Source organism: Podarcis cretensis, assembly GCF_951804945.1.
Source record: "Podarcis cretensis genome assembly, chromosome: 17".
NCBI lineage: Eukaryota > Metazoa > Chordata > Lepidosauria > Squamata > Lacertidae > Podarcis > Podarcis cretensis.
The window spans coordinates 30739490-30755872 of NC_137187.1; the positions used below are offsets into that span (position 1 = coordinate 30739490).

The window sequence follows — 16383 nt, forward strand, 5'->3', positions numbered from 1 at the left end:
GTTATTATCACTATTGGTATTTATCTGTAAGCCGCCTTGAGTACCTGTCGGGGGAGAAAGGCGGGGTATAACTTAATAAATAAAAATTAGTTTTCCGCACTTCACCCGAAGGTTTTCAGGTATGCTGCGAGCTGACTGGTTTTTGCATAGGGAATTGACAGTGAACCCAAAGCCCCACCTCTTATAAAATCATTTCAGCGCCTGGCCGCGACTTATGTATTTGCTCAAGCATATTAAGGTCTTAGAACTTGTTAAGTTGTGGGCTTAACAGAACTGATGATCTTGTTAAGATCTTGTTAGAACTTGTTAAGTTGTGGGCATAACAGAACTGATCGTTCAGTCTGTTCTGCTTATTTTTAAACTGACTATTGTTTGTTTTACGATAAAGTTTCATTGTTCCGCGGAGGGAGAGAGTGAGTGGGTTGCTTCGCTGTAATTAATTTTATCTCATGCATTTCTCTGCTGCTTTATGATGGGCGCCTCTCGCTTCCACGCTGAGTTGAAGAAGAAAAAGAAGCCTTCCAACGCAAACCCGGAAGCTCCATACCCAGACGGTGAGATGGCCTACTCTTCATTTTTTTAAAAAAACATTAATGTTTCGTGAGAAGCTGACGACCAAGAAAGCTTCCCGTCCCTGCCGGAAACGTTGCGAAGAACCCCTCCCCCGCCCTTGGAGAGCCACTTCCGGTCTCGCCTCAGCAGCGCCCTCTGCGCCTGGGAGGCCTTGCAGCAACCGCCGAAAAAGCAGCGGCTCCTCTGAGGCGGCGATGATGGCGATGGCGGCGGCGGCGGCTGGCTTCAGGTGGGTGAATTAGCTTCGAGCGGCGGCTCCTCTTCTCCCCTCACGGCGCCCGAGCTCTGGGTTCTCAGCTGGAGCCCGCGGCCGGGACGCGGCGTCGTTGCTTCCCAGGCCCTCGCCGCTACCCTCCCTCACTCCGGTCTCGTGAAAGCGCTCTGCACGTGTGAACGCAGCGAGTCCCCGGGATTCCGGAGCGCGAACGCCTAACTAACCGCACGAGGGAGGAGGAGTTGGCGGCGGGAGTTTTCGCTCAGGTTTTTGGCGCCGGCCGAGGTCCTGCCGTTCCCTCATGGCGGGTTTTGCCGCCTTTTTTTGCCTCACGTTGCCGGAGAGCAAGCCGAGCCCTGAGGGCGCGAATCTTGTCCCCGCCCCCCCCGAACTATGGGATGACACATTGTATTTAATTGTATTAAATATGAATATATATTTCAATGCACAAGTGTGCTTAAAAGAATGAGAAATTTATTTCCATTCTGCTTTATATTTTTAAGAAAATCTCAAAGCGGTTTGCAGCATATTAAGTCAATAAAACATCAATAAAACAATCTGAAGAAAGTCAAATATAGAGTATACAGTTATAACAACAAAAAACGAAAATATTATCTTGAAGATTTCAAAATAGAACATTACAAAGGAGGTCAACTGCATGATACATTACACAGGAGCTTCCCCCCTTTTCCAGAATGGGGCTGGACAGATATATGGATTTCTCTTCCCTTTCCCATGCCAAATTTCTCACTTTCAGTTCAATTTTATCCTCACTAGAGTTGAAAACAAAAATTCTGTTTCCCCAGTTGGGAACACATAAAATAGTTAAGTAGATATTTGTGTAACGCCTTCTACTTTAAGTGCTCATATATCACATATATAGGATTTGTATATTCAATTCTTAGACCTAGCAGGGAAAGTGTCCTTTGGCAGAGGAAAGTGTATGAAAAATCTGTTATTGATGGAACAAGAATAATGTGTTTTGGTAATGTAGGATGGCACATAAAGAGAAAAGAGAGGATGGCAGCATAGCCCAAGCATTGAGCATGTTGTCATGTAGAAAATAATTGTATCTGTTTAGTGAAAGGGAAGAGAAGAAGAAAAGCCTCTACATATATATATATATGTGTATACACACACACACACACACACACACACACACATGCTTTTTCATTTAAAAAGATAGAGGGCTACATAAATTCAATGTCACAAACCATCATGGCACTAGCCCAGCTTTGAAGAGGTGTAATTAATGTTTAGAAAATAGTGACCATTTACAAGCAGCAAAGTAACTTGGAGAAGTCTCTAATCATAGTTATTTTTACTGAAACCAAATTCACATTTGTGGTTAGTTGTTTCTGAGTTAATAGGACACATCTGTCAACCAGGCAGTTAAAATATTTCTTTCTTTCTAATTTATTTATTATTTTATTTTTCATTATCCATTTCAAATTATTAATTTTCTTAGAATTTAGTTTCCAATAATTAGTAAATGCCATCAATGATTCTTCTCAAATTAAGCATGTCAACTTTGCCATCTCAGCTAAATTCATTAACTTCAATAACCATTTTTCCACAATAGATAATAATTAGGCTCCACCTTACTCTTGGAGGTAAAATTGAAACAGCCTCACAGAGCTGCTTGTCAGTTTTAAAACTATACAATTGCAGATGATGTAACCCTCAAGCGATTTGACTTTACCCCTATGGGCGCACTCCTCCATTGTCCCCTGAGACACATATTTAGCAAAGTTTTACTCAGAGTAGGCCCACTAAAATCAATGGGATTTCAGTAAGCTGCAAAGTGCTAGCTTGAAAAGTAAACATGATGGGAATGCGACTGCCCGTGGGAATCAGAGGGACAGTCTATTCACAGTGCGAAGCACCGGAATTAGCTCAGAGTGTAATATGAGCTCTTCCGTTTGTTCCTATCCAGGAAGTGTTTGTCACTATACTGCTGGAGCTTGAAGAGAGCAGTCACGTTTTTTGTAATGCTGCAAAGACAGAAATAAAGGCATGTAAATACATTTCTGTCTATCTCTTTCCCCTGCTAGGGGGGCAGGGAAGAGGGTGTGTGTTCTTCTCACGTTTGAGAAGAATTGCGGATCAAGACCTTGCCTGCGCCTGCTGGGGAATGCAGCCAGGGAGGTCAACAGGGAATCAAGCCGGGTGCCTAGGATTGTTGCCAGTTCCTCCTGATAAAGGGCTTGATATCCCGACACTTTGTACTACTTATTTCATTGGGTCTACTGTAAACATTATTCGGTCCGGGTCTCGCTCTTTGTCTTTTTGCAAGCAGTCTCTTTGCAAAACATTTTGTCTTTACAATTCTATTTGTTTTCAGAACCGTGGAACCTTTGGAGTATTACAGAAGATTCTTAGTGAGTACAGTGAGCATTTGTGTGTGTTAAAACGTTGTTGACCCTGAATTTTTTAAAAGTGAGCTATATCTTTGAATAGGGACGCAGGTGGCGCTGTGGGTTAAAGCCTCAGCGCCTAGGGCTTGCCGATCGAAAGGTCGGCGGTTCGAATCCCTGCGGCGGGGTGCGCTCCCGCTGCTCGGTCCCAGCGCCTGCCAACCTAGCAGTTCGAAAGCACCTCCGGGTGCAAGTAGATAAATAGGGACCGCTTACCAGCGGGAAGGTAAACGGCGTTTCCGTGTGTGGCTCTGGCTCGCCAGATGCAGCTTTGTCACGCTGGCCACGTGACCCGGAAGTGTCTCCGGACAGCGCTGGCCCCTGGCCTCTTAAGTGAGATGGACGCACAACCCCAGGGTCTGTCAAGACTGGCCCGTACGGGCAGGGGTACCTTTACCTTTTACCTATATCTTTGAATTTCAAAATCAGGTTAGCCAAAATGGCCTTTTGATTTTCCAGCACCTTTGGTCTGGATCAGAAAATCTTCCCCCAAGGCACTGTGGGATAGTAAGATGATATTTGTCTGTTAGGCATGCTTCTTCCACTTTTCAGACTGCTAGATTTCCAGTTAGCATTTGAATTGGGTCTCTACACATCAAATTAAATGCAAGAAGACCCAAACTGTACCATGTTCATGTCTTTCTCAGGATTTTACATACAAAGAAAATCTGGTTGGTGGCTGTCTGAATTGGCCCTTGGTGGTTGGGAAGTTTGTATCAGAAGTCTCTTAGAAGTCCAGTTGACTAGACTAGAAGCTGCTTGCACATCTGGTTTAGCCAATTTTACAGTTCCTTTTCATATACGTAGACGGCATGGCTTTTTTTTTCACCTGGAACTCACCGGAGCTGAGTTCCGGTACCTCTTTGGTGCGTTCCAGCACCTCTGTAGCATTGCAGTGCCGTTTCCCAGCACGGGAGAAGCCCTGCTGGAAGGTCATGCAAAACCACAACTTCTTCTGTATCATTTATTGGGTATATGACAATGTTGCATGTAAAATGAAGACAGTTAATAACCTTGAAGCTAATGTCATATTGGCTTATGCAATAACTGATATAGGAATGGGTGTTCCTATTTGGCACTTTCATATTGTCAGTTGTGAGAGATAGATTGAAATTCCATGAATGTGCCAAACTTTGGACTGTACTCAGAGATGAGTTTTTATCTGCTATGGCCTGAATTTTTTGTCTACATAAATGTGCATATAATACCAATTTATATAAGAATGTATGGGAATATCATATATTGCATTTTTGCACATAAATATTATATATATATATATATATATATATATATATATATATATGTTTTTCTCTTCCCCCTTACTGTTCCTTCTTTTTTTTCTGTATCACTTTATTTCTTTTAATTGAAATCACTTCAATAAAATAAAATCTAAATAACAAAAAATGTGCATATAATATGAACAATCAGGAAAAAAATGCCTTTGTTCTTGGATTCTACCCACACGTCACAGCAGTCCATCAAATGCTGGTCTTTAAGAGCCTGTTTTAGTTAAGCTCTTACATTGCTAGTGGATCAGATTAGTTGCTTGTATTTGAGACTTGGTGATCTTTTTAGAAAGAAAACTGCCGTCCTGATGGAAGGGACCTTGGTGAATTCAGAACCACAACTGTCAACATAGGTGAGTGTTTCTTGGTAGACTGGCTGTTCTTTGAATGTATAGTGGTACCTTGGTTTAAGAACAGCCCTGTTTACAAACGATTTGGTTTATGAACTCCGTAAAACCGGAAGTAGTGTCCTGGTTTCTGAACTTTACCTTGGTCTAAGAAAGGAAGCTGAACACTGGAAGGGCACCGGCGGCTGGAGGCCTCTTCAGGAAAGCGCACCTTGGTTTAAGAACGGTTTTGGTTTAAGAACAGACTTCCAGAATGTATTAAGTTCATAAGCCAAGGTACCACTGTACTAGAAATGATATGGTCTTCTGTATATTGCAGAACTTTTCCTGTGGGAACTGATAGAAGTGTAACACAGATACAGTGGTACCTCTGATTATGACCTCACAGTAATTATTTCTGGAGGTCCATTCTTAACCTGAAACCATTCTTAACATGAGGTACCACTTTAGCTAATGGGGCCTGCCACGCTGCTGCTGCACGATTTCTCTTCTCATCCTGAGGTAAAGTTCTTAACCTGAGGTACTACTTCTGGGTTAGCAGAGTCTGTTACCCGAAGTGTTTGTAACCTGAGGTGTTTGTAACCCGAGGTACCACTGTACAGATTCCCTTTTTCTCACCCTCACCAAAGACAGGTTCTAATTTAATTAATGATGTAACAAAAAGCAGTTGTCGTGACATCCAACCTTAGCACCAGCTGGCAGGCAGTTTCCCCTGTGATCTGCCTGTCCACACCCAACTTTCTCTGTTTCTAACAAGCGAGTCACCCACTACCAGAATCCCTCCACCGCATGGAGGAGTATCCTCAACATGAGAGGATAACTGTTTGCCCCTCAAGGAATAGATCCCACCTAAGGGATCATTTCCCTTCCTCAAGACGCTCATTCTTCATGATAGCAGGGGAACTGTCATCCTGGGAGTGGGGCAGTGTTACCTCATCCCAAACCAGCCTGTCTGCCTCTCTCAGTTTCTCCAGGTCAGACAACTTGACCTCAAGGGAACAAATTTGTTCCCTGAGGGCCAGGAGCTCATTGCATCATTACACACCCATGACCCATCTGTCCATCAGGCAGATAGTTTTACATGTGACAAACTGTACCATGTGCTGGAAAGCCACCATACTCCTTGTGGCTTTTAATTTATTTTGTTAGTTTATTGTGTTACTATATTTGGGGACTTGGAGTTTGTTCAAAGGGTGGAGGGACAGAGTAGTCTGCCCTTGGGCCAGTCACACTTCTCTGAAGTCTCTCAGCCCCACTCACCTCACAGAGTGTTTGTTGTGGGGGAGGAAGGGAAAGGAGAATGTTAGCCGCTTTGAGACTCCTGAAGGGGAGTGAAAGGCGGGATATCAAATCCAAACTCTTTCTGCTTAGCTCTGCTTAACTCGCCTGTTTGCTTGACGCTTCATCAGCTGGGGCTCCTTCACTAGGCTGCTGTAGACGTATAAGCCTCGCTCTCTTCCCCCAGCTGCTAATACAGCCAAAGGGATCAGAAAATATGGCTCTGATTCCAGAGAGTGAGAATTCAAAAGGAGGGTGGCTTTTTGCAGATTATAGAAAGGCAGGGTCACAAGAAAACAAATCTTACAAATTTTCTTCAAAAAAAAATTCAGCAAAACCCCTGAGTATAGAATGCATCAACAACTCTGAATAGCTAATAATCTATTTGTAAACAATGTCTTATTCTGCAGGCAGTGTTAGTGCTGCCAGTGTGATTTGCAAAGGTTATTTCACATGTAGAAAGCTTTGATTTTGTTAAATGGTCTCTTTTTAGGTTCAATTACAACTGCGGATGGCTCTGCCCTTGTGAAGTTAGGAAACACAACAGTGATATGCGGCATTAAGGCGGTAAGTTCGTGAATAGTTTTCTTTTAAGTTAATGTAGTTTCAGGCTACACAATCCTTATGTATCCAATAGGGCCTCAGAACTCTGTAGCATTTTTTCTCTGCCTTACTCTGTTGATGGAATAGCAGACTTGACACAGTTATCCACTTCAGATGAGACGAAAACCAATCTTTTCCCATTAGTGGCAAGCCTTGGCCTCAAGCACTAAGCCAGTCCCCTTCTCTCTTTCATATGCAATGAAGGCTTTTTGTGGTTTGAAATAAACGGGCTTTCTTGTATATCCAAATATGGGAAGCTGGCTTGTTCAAACTACAAATGGTTAAAGGAGGGTCAAAAAGCATCCTGGTCATTTAACTGCCTTGATCACACTTCCCCACATTCAGACATAAAGGAAAACTGGCTTATGCCTGACCACAAAAGGAAACTTTAAACTTCATGTGTGAAAGAGGAAAGGGAATGAGGGAAGCACAGAAGTTGAGGCTTGCTATGGTGCATTCCCATAACAAGCAACCAGTTTTCCATTACTGCTAAGCCAGATCAGTGTCTTCCAAGGGCCTTCTATAACTGCTTTCCTGAAGAGCCCAGATGATGAAGTGAGAGGGTGGATAAACGCCCTTGGCTATCCACAGGTGACATGCAACTTGTGTTGTATCTCATTGATTGCCGCACAGAGCACTTTTTTTGCTACAAGCAGTAGGAATGCTGTGTTAAACCACCATAGTGTCTATAAGGCACTATCCACCAGAACTGTTCAGGGTAGGAATCTCTGACTACACCTGAGGCTGTCTATGCCCATTTGGCAGGCACAAACTCTTGGCTGTTTGGATAATGGAATACTTGGATATTGCCTACAGGGGCAGGGGGCAGGTATACAACATTTGATAGCCAGAGAGAAGGTGTGTGTGTGCGCGTGTGCCACATTTCCTTGGAGAACATCTCTCGGGGACTGCATGGCGGCAGTGGGTGGGGGTGGAGCCAAAAGTGCAAAGGGCCCAGAGGCACTCCTCTCTGTCCTCTTTTTCTTTCTCCCCCAGCTCTTTAAGCTTAATTGGTGCACTAGGGGGGTTTTCAGGAAGCTTGCAGCACAAGGGCACAGTGGGAGCTAACCTCTACTCATTTGCCTTCACCACAACAATTAGGGTTAAAAATCAGCGTCCATAGATGCCAGTTAGTAAGATGTTGTGTGGAGGAGAAACTAAAGGCTGAATGCGGGAACAGGCCCGGGGTGAGGGGATGGCCTGTCTGGCCCATGTATCAGAAGCACCACCCACTCCAATTTAGAGTCATTGTGTGTTTGGAATTTTTACCTTTGCTATTTTTAAATTTTCAGAGTTAAATGCTGTGCGTTTTGCAATTTGCTAGAATCTGGGTGGGATAAAACGTTAAAATATCAAGAGAATTGGGAGTTACCTGAAAATGGTTAGAATCAAAAATTAGTCCCACGTTAAATCATATGGCATGAAAAAGATTGAAAGTGTTATACTCAGATAGGAAAAAGCCCCCAGCCTGCTGTTTACAATGTTTCCATTTAAATTTATTACATCATGAATAAATGAGAATGCAATACTAGATATGCCATTGTATTTTAATGGATGTGTACATTTTGTCATTAAAATAATAATGAACTGCTTTAAATATTTGTAAAACATAGGGAAAATAAACAGTGATACCAAATGTGTGTTGAACTTAAGAAAAGGTCAAGAAAAACCATTTCTAAACTTCTAGTTCTTAAAATTTCCTCTTAACATTTTGCATACAGGAATTTGCAGCACCCCCTATTGATTCCAGTAACAAGGGATATATTGGTAAGGTTTGGTTAGTTACTATTTTTCTGAAACGACAAGTGATTTTGTTGATTCTCTAGTGATTAGAATGATACTTTGGCAATTCCATTTGAATTCATGGTACTCCTGATGTTTTACAACATTACACTTATTCTGAAATGTCGTTAGCGTATTGGTGAATTGATATACAGTACTTGTATTTTACACAGTGGCGTAGTTAAGGAGGGGGCGGGGGGCAATCAGCACTGGGTGGCAGCTTCTGGAGGGCGGCCAAACCACAGGACATGGGTGGTGCACAGCCTGCAGGGTGCCCCAGCCACCTACTCCCGCTCAACCGTGGCCACCCTCCAGCGGGCCCAGCGCTGTCGAAAAAAAAACAGCACGGGGTGTGGTGCCTGGAGGGCACTCGGAACACACTTCCCCTGTGGGCAGTTTCCCCTGTGGGCAGTTTGCCTTGCCCCCGTGCGCAGTGCGCGCACCCCCGCCCCGAGTTGCTTGCTATGCTGCTGATTTTACACGAATTATCTTACAGTAAAAGTATTATCCTATGCATGTCTGCTGGAAAGCAATTTATTTTTAAGTCGCACTTTTCAGACACAAAAATTTAAAAATGAAGTAATTTCAAATAAAGCCCACAAAATTCCACAGGGAAATATATATAATAGCAGTCCCGCCCTGCCCTTCTTGGCTATGCTCATGGGGGGGGGGGGTGGTCACAGGCAGGAAACCAGGTCGAAAGGGGATCATGGTCAGAAAAAAGTTGGGAAACTGCTCTATCTTACAGCAGCTTAAACTATTTTGTAGAATAGTACTCTACTTCGTAGCTTCTAGTGAAGCTTCTTATTCCCCCACCACTTCAAACCCTGCACTTTAATAAAATTTAGATAGCTTTTTTGATTCATTCTCCACTAATAAACAAACAACCAAGTGATAAACATGTTTCAAACTAGATTTATTCAATTTGCTTTTTGATTCACAATTTTTTCCCCTCAGTTCCTAACGTGGACCTTCCTCCACTCTGTTCATCAAGGTTTCGACCTGGACCTCCAGGGGAAGAGGCTCAGGCAGCTAGTCAATTCATTGCAGATGTGATTGAAAAGTAAGAAATGTTTTTGTTTTGTTTTTTCAATAAAAATGGGGAGATCAAATGGATTTTTGTCTTCATTGTATTACTGGTTTAGTTCACAGATGGTTCAGAAAGAAGACCTGTGCATTGTAGAGGAGAAGGTAAGTAAAAGTTCATAAAGAATATTAATTGGGGAGTGATTTGAGGACTAGTTGGGCACCCTTGAACCAGTTCAGCTCAAGCTCACATAGAAAAGTTCTAAGTGTTAATTAATTATTGTGATATCTTCCTACTCCTACTACTATTATGACAGGGAGCTTATAACCCAGGGGTAACTAATATGGTGTTCTCCATATTCCACCAGACTACAACTTCCATAAACTCCCAAGTCCACATTTAACTATATAATACAGCAGACATGTCCAACTGGTCGATCGTGGTGTGATAGATTGTCTCCCCCCCAATCAATCCAATGGGTAGATCACTGCCAGTTTTTTAATAGTGGGAGTAGATCGCAGTCTCTTGGGAGTTGGACATGCCTGCAATACAGTATAATGCAGAGATGCCTGGGGAAAGAAAAAGGTGCTGAAATCTAAGCAACTTCATATGGGAAAAGGTGGTCCTGAGCTGCACAAAGGCCTTAAAGGTCAAAACCAGCACCTTGCATTGGGCCTGGAAACAAATTGGCAGGCAGTGCTCTTGTGCAAGAGCCAGAGAATGTTTATAAAGTTATAGTGCATTGTTATAGTACAATATAGCTGCATTTTGTTGTGTACATTTACAGACTGGGACTTTAGTTTTCTGGGTAATGGCCCGTGCTTTTTAATTCTTTTCAGTCTTAGTTTTTGGGAAAGTCCTGTGAAGGAACACATTGACTTACTTACGAAAGTGTTTTTCAAACCTTTTCACTCTTGTGATGCCCCTTAAGAGCCTTTTTAGTATTTAAATTAACAGAGCTTATTTCCTTAGATTGCTTGGGTTCTATACTGCGACATTATATGCTTAGACTATGATGGGAACCTCCTGGATGCCTGTATGTGTGCTTTACTAGCAGCCTTAAAAAATGGTAAGTTGCCCCGTTATAGTTGCAAACTTTAAACGATTGTAGATTGTGCCATCCAGTATTTTTAAAAGTATGCAGTGAATTTCCTATGAAGGCCTGAACCTTGTAGTAGAGATGTAAGCCAACTGGGTAGCAATTGAGTGTCCACTGCTGCTGGCATCACTGCTCTGGTTCCCTTTTTCCAGTGCTCCTCTGAAGGTTAGCAGCTGCAATTTTGATTGCCTACAATACCCTAGAATTATGCTGTTATACTAATATAAAGTTGGATCCCCAACCTTTATGAGTGTTGTGGTACTACCAGGGTTGCCATATGCCCGGATTTCCCTGCACATAGCTGGAATACTGCAATTGGCAGCAATGCCTGGGTGGAAATCAGGTGAAATGTCTGGGAAAATCCAGACGTATGGCAGCCCATGGCGGCAGTGCCGTTTCCCCATAAAAAGAGCTCAAAATTTGCCATTTTTGAAAAGTGATTTTGCCCATCTAAAAAACCTCAACAACTTTTCTGTCCAGATTTTCACTGTTAATATGGCAACCCTAGGCACTATACCTTCATCGTTTGTTCTCCTTGGTAAGACCACTTACCCATCCAGCAGACATGCCTGGAGGTGGCGTCTCACATTGCAAATCCTTCTAACCCCACAAGATGTACCTTTGCAGGGGAAATTGGCTGCCCCACAGATGAGAGGTAGGGGGTGTTAGCTGGCAGGGCCTGGCAGCCTGCCTAAACGAGTCCTGACATGAAGGGGCAAAGTGAATTTTTGGGTCTCGTAAACACATGCTATAGATACTTTAATCTACCTAACCAGAGGAGAGGAGAGTTGATATCCAACGTATTCAACAGGGAGGGTTTGAGATAGTAAACCTTTGGAGTATAGGAAGGGTTTGGCCTTAAGATCCCCTATCTCTGTGGAATTATACAGAGCTGGCTATTGAAAGGGGATAAAGCTCCCATTGTTCTGTTATTGTAGTGATTGCAAAATGTGAAACTTGAGGCTTTTCCCTGCAAGATGATGTGCAGCTTCCAGAGTGGAACCTGGAGACAGTTAGACAGCTGAGTAATGGCTTAATCCTCAGGAAGTTTCAGACTGGGACAGAAGACAGGACATTAGGCACCCCGGGTATTCATGCTTTTGTTTTAAATAAGTTTTTTATTGAACTTTTTTCACAAAAACAAAGTAGTACAAAATCATCGTAGTGGCACAAAGCATGAGAAAATGTGGTAGACAATGATGGCTACAGTAACAAAAAGACAAACCAAACAAAAAAAGGTTAGTTGCAGGTCTGGCCAAAACTTGAGTCAATCCCAAAGGACAGATGGGCTATTGGAGCATACTATGTTTTGTTATTAACCAACATATTAATTAAAGCTGTATCTCACAGAACTTATCTTTACTTATTTCTCCCCTTTCTTTCTGATCTGGGTGGAATCTGCTATTTTGTTTGGGTACAGAAGGCATTTGTCCTTTGTTTTCACAAGGACTTCACAGTGCCTTCACCTCAGACAACTTGGTTTCCTTTTAGGGAACAGAAGCCAAGTTAGATCTTGAAGCTGTATTCATGTTTCATAGCTTCAGCCGTAGGCAGAAGTGGCTGCAAAGTGGGGAAAGTCTAGGGTGGCATCAGTAATGAAAGCTATTGCTTAGTGAGTTTCTGATACATTCTGCAAAGCCGGGCTGGATCTTGGTTCAGATTTTCTTTTGGATCATTCAGCAAAGAAGGAAAGCATATGCCAACAGGGAACCTGAAGAGGCGCCTCTGATAAAGTGGATGCCTTGGGTTCCTGCTGTAAGGTGGCCTGTCTACATTTTTCTCCTGAATCTTTCAAAACCTCATTCCCATTAATAGGCAAAGTGGCATCAGAAAAGAGTGATATTAAGGTCCTTAATCACACGCAGTGATATTAAGGTCCTCCATGGTCTGCTCAAGGATGGAAAGCCTTTGAGCAAAGTTACTGGATTTCTTACTTAGTAAAGGGGCAACCCATTTCACCTTGAGTACATTTAATACTTTTACTTCTTGCTGGAATTTGGATTCCAGAAAAAAAACCTGATTTCTCATGGGAAGAGGATCCTGTGCTGTAGTATTGGTTGTTGGGTCAACCTGAGAACCCAGTGGTTGAGTAGGTTGATTGTTGGGTCAGTGAGAGGATAAATCTCTGGGCAGCAAAACTGAGGATCTGGGCAATAATAAGCAACTACAGTGGTACCTTGGTTTACAACCATAATCCATTCCGGAGGTCCATTTGTAAACCAAAACAGGTTGTAACCCAAGGTGTGCTTTCGACAATGGAGCCTCCAAAAAAAATTGTTCATAATCCCCAAAAATGGGTTGTAATCCAAAAAAAGGTAGCAAACCAGTACACACACTTCCGGGTTTGATGTGTTTGTAATCCAAAACATTTGCAAACCAAGACGTATGCATACCAAGGTACCATTGTATCTCGAATGATCCTATGCACTGTAGCTTGTGGGTACCTCTTGCCAATCAATTTGTTGTTCCCTTTGTAGCATTGCCATCAGTCAGGAACATAGGGGCTTATGGAATGTTCCTGTGCCATTTGGTGGCCAGGAAAATACTGAGATTTGATTGGTATTGGAATGGCACTGCAGCATCCACCTAGAGGCAGAACTAGGCTGGGTGGTGCTGGAGTTCATTTTGCAGGATGAGTCCTGGCAGTCCAATGCAAGTGGGATTGTTCCAAGAGACTGTCGGACAATGAGCGATCTGCATTTTGACCTTAGCTGCAGAATGCTGCCTGGTTGGAACATAGAGTTAAAAAGGAGGTGCGATGAGATGAAGTTGAAAAGGGAATGAGTGAAGAGGCGTTGGGTTTTTGTTTGAAAAGAATGGAAGACAGGAAACTGGGAAAAGCAAAGAAGGTGTTAAAGAGGGCAATGTGAGTAAGAGTAGAGGCAGCTTGCGTGCTGGAGAAGACAGGATTGCTTCAGCTTGAAGCAAAAGACAAGAGACGAAACTGGAGGAGCAGGAAAAGGGGTCAGCAAAGACTTCAAGCAAGCTGAAGAAGCAACAACCCAACTGAGAAGCAAAAGTACTCGGCTTTGTATTGACCCAGTCTCTCAGATACTCCCCCCCACATTTGTGTCCCAAGTCTTGTAAGTCTCACCTGCCAAAATAGAAATAAAAAACCACAAATAGCTTTGAAATTCTAACCTAGCTCAAATCCTGCACTGTGCAGTATCCTGGCCTTTCCCCCAGTTGCTGTTTTGCAGTTTGCAAAAAGAATATGATCATTTATATCCCCCCACCCAGGAGGTGGGGGAGATACAAAGACAATTTAAGACTCTGCCAGCAGGGTAAGGATGGAGGAAAACTTTGTGTTCCTACATCTATTTCCAAGTGTGGTTTCTCTCTTTTTGGTAGAAAAAACAATTTCTTTCTTTTTCAAAGGGAGAGGTTCTGTTTAAATCAGGAGGTCTTTTGATACGTTGGCCCTACGGACACCAGAGCTCTACCTTTAGATAAATCCAATTTATCCTATGGCTCCTGAGACGCCTTTTCAGAGACCCAAGGCACCCTAAATATCTTACTTTACACTTCAGTTCCGGTTGCTAATGACAAATACACAGTAATCAAGTATTTCTATGTTTTTCCAAACTTCTAAGTCAGAAGCATAGTGCTGCATATTACTTTCTCTTCATTGTCACACATTCCTTCCAGAATGCCCCTATTCCTCCCTTACCAAAAAGCACCCCTCTCTTTAAAGGAAGACCTCAGTTCTACTTTCTCAATAATTGCTTTTGTTATTTCAGTCCTTTTACCTGCCGTTACTGTAAATGAAGAAACGGGGTTAGCAGAAGTTAACTTCAAAGAGAAGACTCCTTTAACTATTAAAAAGCAACCAGTGGCTACATCATTTGTGCTGCTTGAGTAAGTATCCACAAAGTTTCCTAAAGCACGTTAAATGTGAAACGGGACTGTGGAGAATATTGGGGGCAGGTACCATGTTATAGCTCTTGTATGATGGTTTTGCTTCTTCAGTGTTTCTGAGAGCACCAGCTTGGTAGAACCTTCACTGTATAAAACATTCTAAGAATTTATTATTACTTTTAATCACCCTCTTGTAAGAACCTAGTTTTATTTCAAGACTAGTCTACTGTTGTTTGCAAAAACTTTCTAATCATTATTTCAGGGAGTATGTAAACAAGCAAAACAGCTTTGCTGTTGTTAACTCTCATGCATTAGACTATCTCAGAATAGCACTGAACTGTGTAAACCCATGCAAATTCCTACATAACTCTTCCTATATCTTGCAAGCAACATGTCTGTACCTCTTATATAAAATCACTCCAACTTTTGCATTTTTGTGTGTCCTCAAAAGCACAGTAATAATTGTTGACCCAACTGCAGAAGAGGAAGACCTGGCAACTGGGAATCTAACGATTGTAACTGATGAAGAAGACAAACTGTGTTCTGTTTATAAGCCAGGTATGGTGCCAAACTGTAATGACCTTGTGGATAGGTCAACTAATCAGTCTTTCATTAAAAGTATTTGGCAAACTGCAGTTCTGCAATGAACACACAGCATATTTTAACTGCACCTATACCTGCCCCAAAGCGCTATATTCATTTTCATCTCCATTTTAAGTATTGCTTTACTCCATGAAATTGTAATATGCAACAGGTTTCACTCATTAGTGTGGCAGCTCTCAAATCTGCTTTTTTAAAGCCAGTGTGATAGAAATGTTAGAATTATACTGACATTGTTTTTCCCCCCTATTTCCTTTTAAGGAGGAAGTGTAATAACAGGCACAAAGCTTCAAGACTGTATCAGCCGGGCAACAGTACGGCACAAAGAAGTGAAGAAACTGATGGATAAAGTGATCAAAAGCGTACAACCAACATAAACAATGGGTCTCTTAAGTAATTTGTAAAAAGTGTATTTGCTATGTTGCACAAACTCCTTATCTCAAACAGAGACTACATTTATAAAGCTCAATTATTTCAAAATATCAGTCCACCTTGAAATATGTACAATACTGCAAACTGCTTCTTAAAATATTATGACTTTTTATAAAAAAAACACATATTTTTTGTTAGGGAAATAAATATTGTTCTTCGGGATTTGTTGTTGTCAAATGCAATCCTACATGCTTCAGTATAACCTCAACATTCAATTTCCCCAGAAAACTATATTTTTCTATTTTAAAAACCCCCTTTAAATTTAAATATACATTCTATCTCAAGTGCAGAATCACTGAGGTGCTTCTCTTTGTTTTTTGACTGCCTGCCTGAATGATGGTGTCGTAGTTGAGGTGCTTGTGCTGCTGCCACCGCCATAACCATTTGAAGGTGCAAGAAGCGTAACTGCTGCCAGGAAGGAGAAAAGAAGAAACCTTTTAGAGCTGAGATTTCACTTCAAGAAAAAAATGATGACATGATTCATCAGCGGGTTCTCCCTCCATGTGACACATTTGAAATAATTAGAAAATATATGGCTTTTACTTGTCTTCACAAGAAGGCAAGAACAAAAATTTTGATATATTCAAAAATGAATTTAGGAACTTAAAAAATCAAGTTGCCAGTTTTTAAAGGCTTGGCTTATCACAGGAGGAAAACAAGTCAGCAAGACTTCTCACTATGGTAGATGCAGGGAGCTTTTTTGGGGACCCAAATGTTTTATTTCCTCGAACCTTGTGGCCTAATTTGGACAAGTGGGTGTGACCATTCCTTCTGAATCATAGTATGCCAGTTGACTGATAGGTGGGCTGCCCTGCCCACCAGTCAAAAGTGCCTGTCAGGTGAGGGGAGATAGCAACCAAGCAGGTT

General features: G+C 42.1%; 2 protein-coding genes across 7 annotated transcripts in view; one reads left to right on the forward strand and one right to left on the reverse strand.

Annotated features, from left to right (window-relative positions):
* The first annotated feature begins 660 nt into the window (after positions 1 to 660).
* Positions 661 to 15678, forward strand: EXOSC8 (exosome component 8). Its single transcript, XM_079959708.1, has 11 exons — positions 661 to 802; positions 3132 to 3168; positions 4780 to 4843; positions 6609 to 6682; positions 8440 to 8485; positions 9458 to 9563; positions 9646 to 9691; positions 10500 to 10596; positions 14367 to 14484; positions 14936 to 15042; positions 15346 to 15678. Exons 1-11 carry the CDS (start codon positions 768 to 770, stop codon positions 15459 to 15461), a joined length of 846 nt encoding a protein of 281 aa, XP_079815834.1. The 5' UTR covers positions 661 to 767; the 3' UTR covers positions 15462 to 15678.
* SUPT20H (SPT20 homolog, SAGA complex component) overlaps positions 15331 to 16383 on the reverse strand; it is a 37112-nt gene continuing 36059 nt past the window's right edge. For 5 of the 6 annotated variants that reach the window (XM_079959337.1, XM_079959335.1, XM_079959334.1 and 2 more), the window contains exon 24: positions 15331 to 15924. In XM_079959337.1, the coding sequence (XP_079815463.1) occupies positions 15809 to 15924 (116 nt within the window). In that variant the 3' untranslated portion in view covers positions 15331 to 15808. The remainder of the gene's footprint in view (positions 15925 to 16383) is intronic. The other variant, XM_079959336.1, reaches the window with a different exon arrangement.

Excerpts from the sequence above, each read along its gene's own strand:
- EXOSC8 (XM_079959708.1), top strand. The coding sequence starts at position 768 with ATGATGGCGATGGCGGCGGCGGCGGCTGGCTTCAG. Across the intron at positions 4,844-6,608 it reads AACCACAACTGTCAACATAG|GTTCAATTACAACTGCGGAT; the intron begins GTGAGTGTTTCT and ends GTCTCTTTTTAG. Across the intron at positions 8,486-9,457 it reads CAGTAACAAGGGATATATTG|TTCCTAACGTGGACCTTCCT; the intron begins GTAAGGTTTGGT and ends TTTTCCCCTCAG.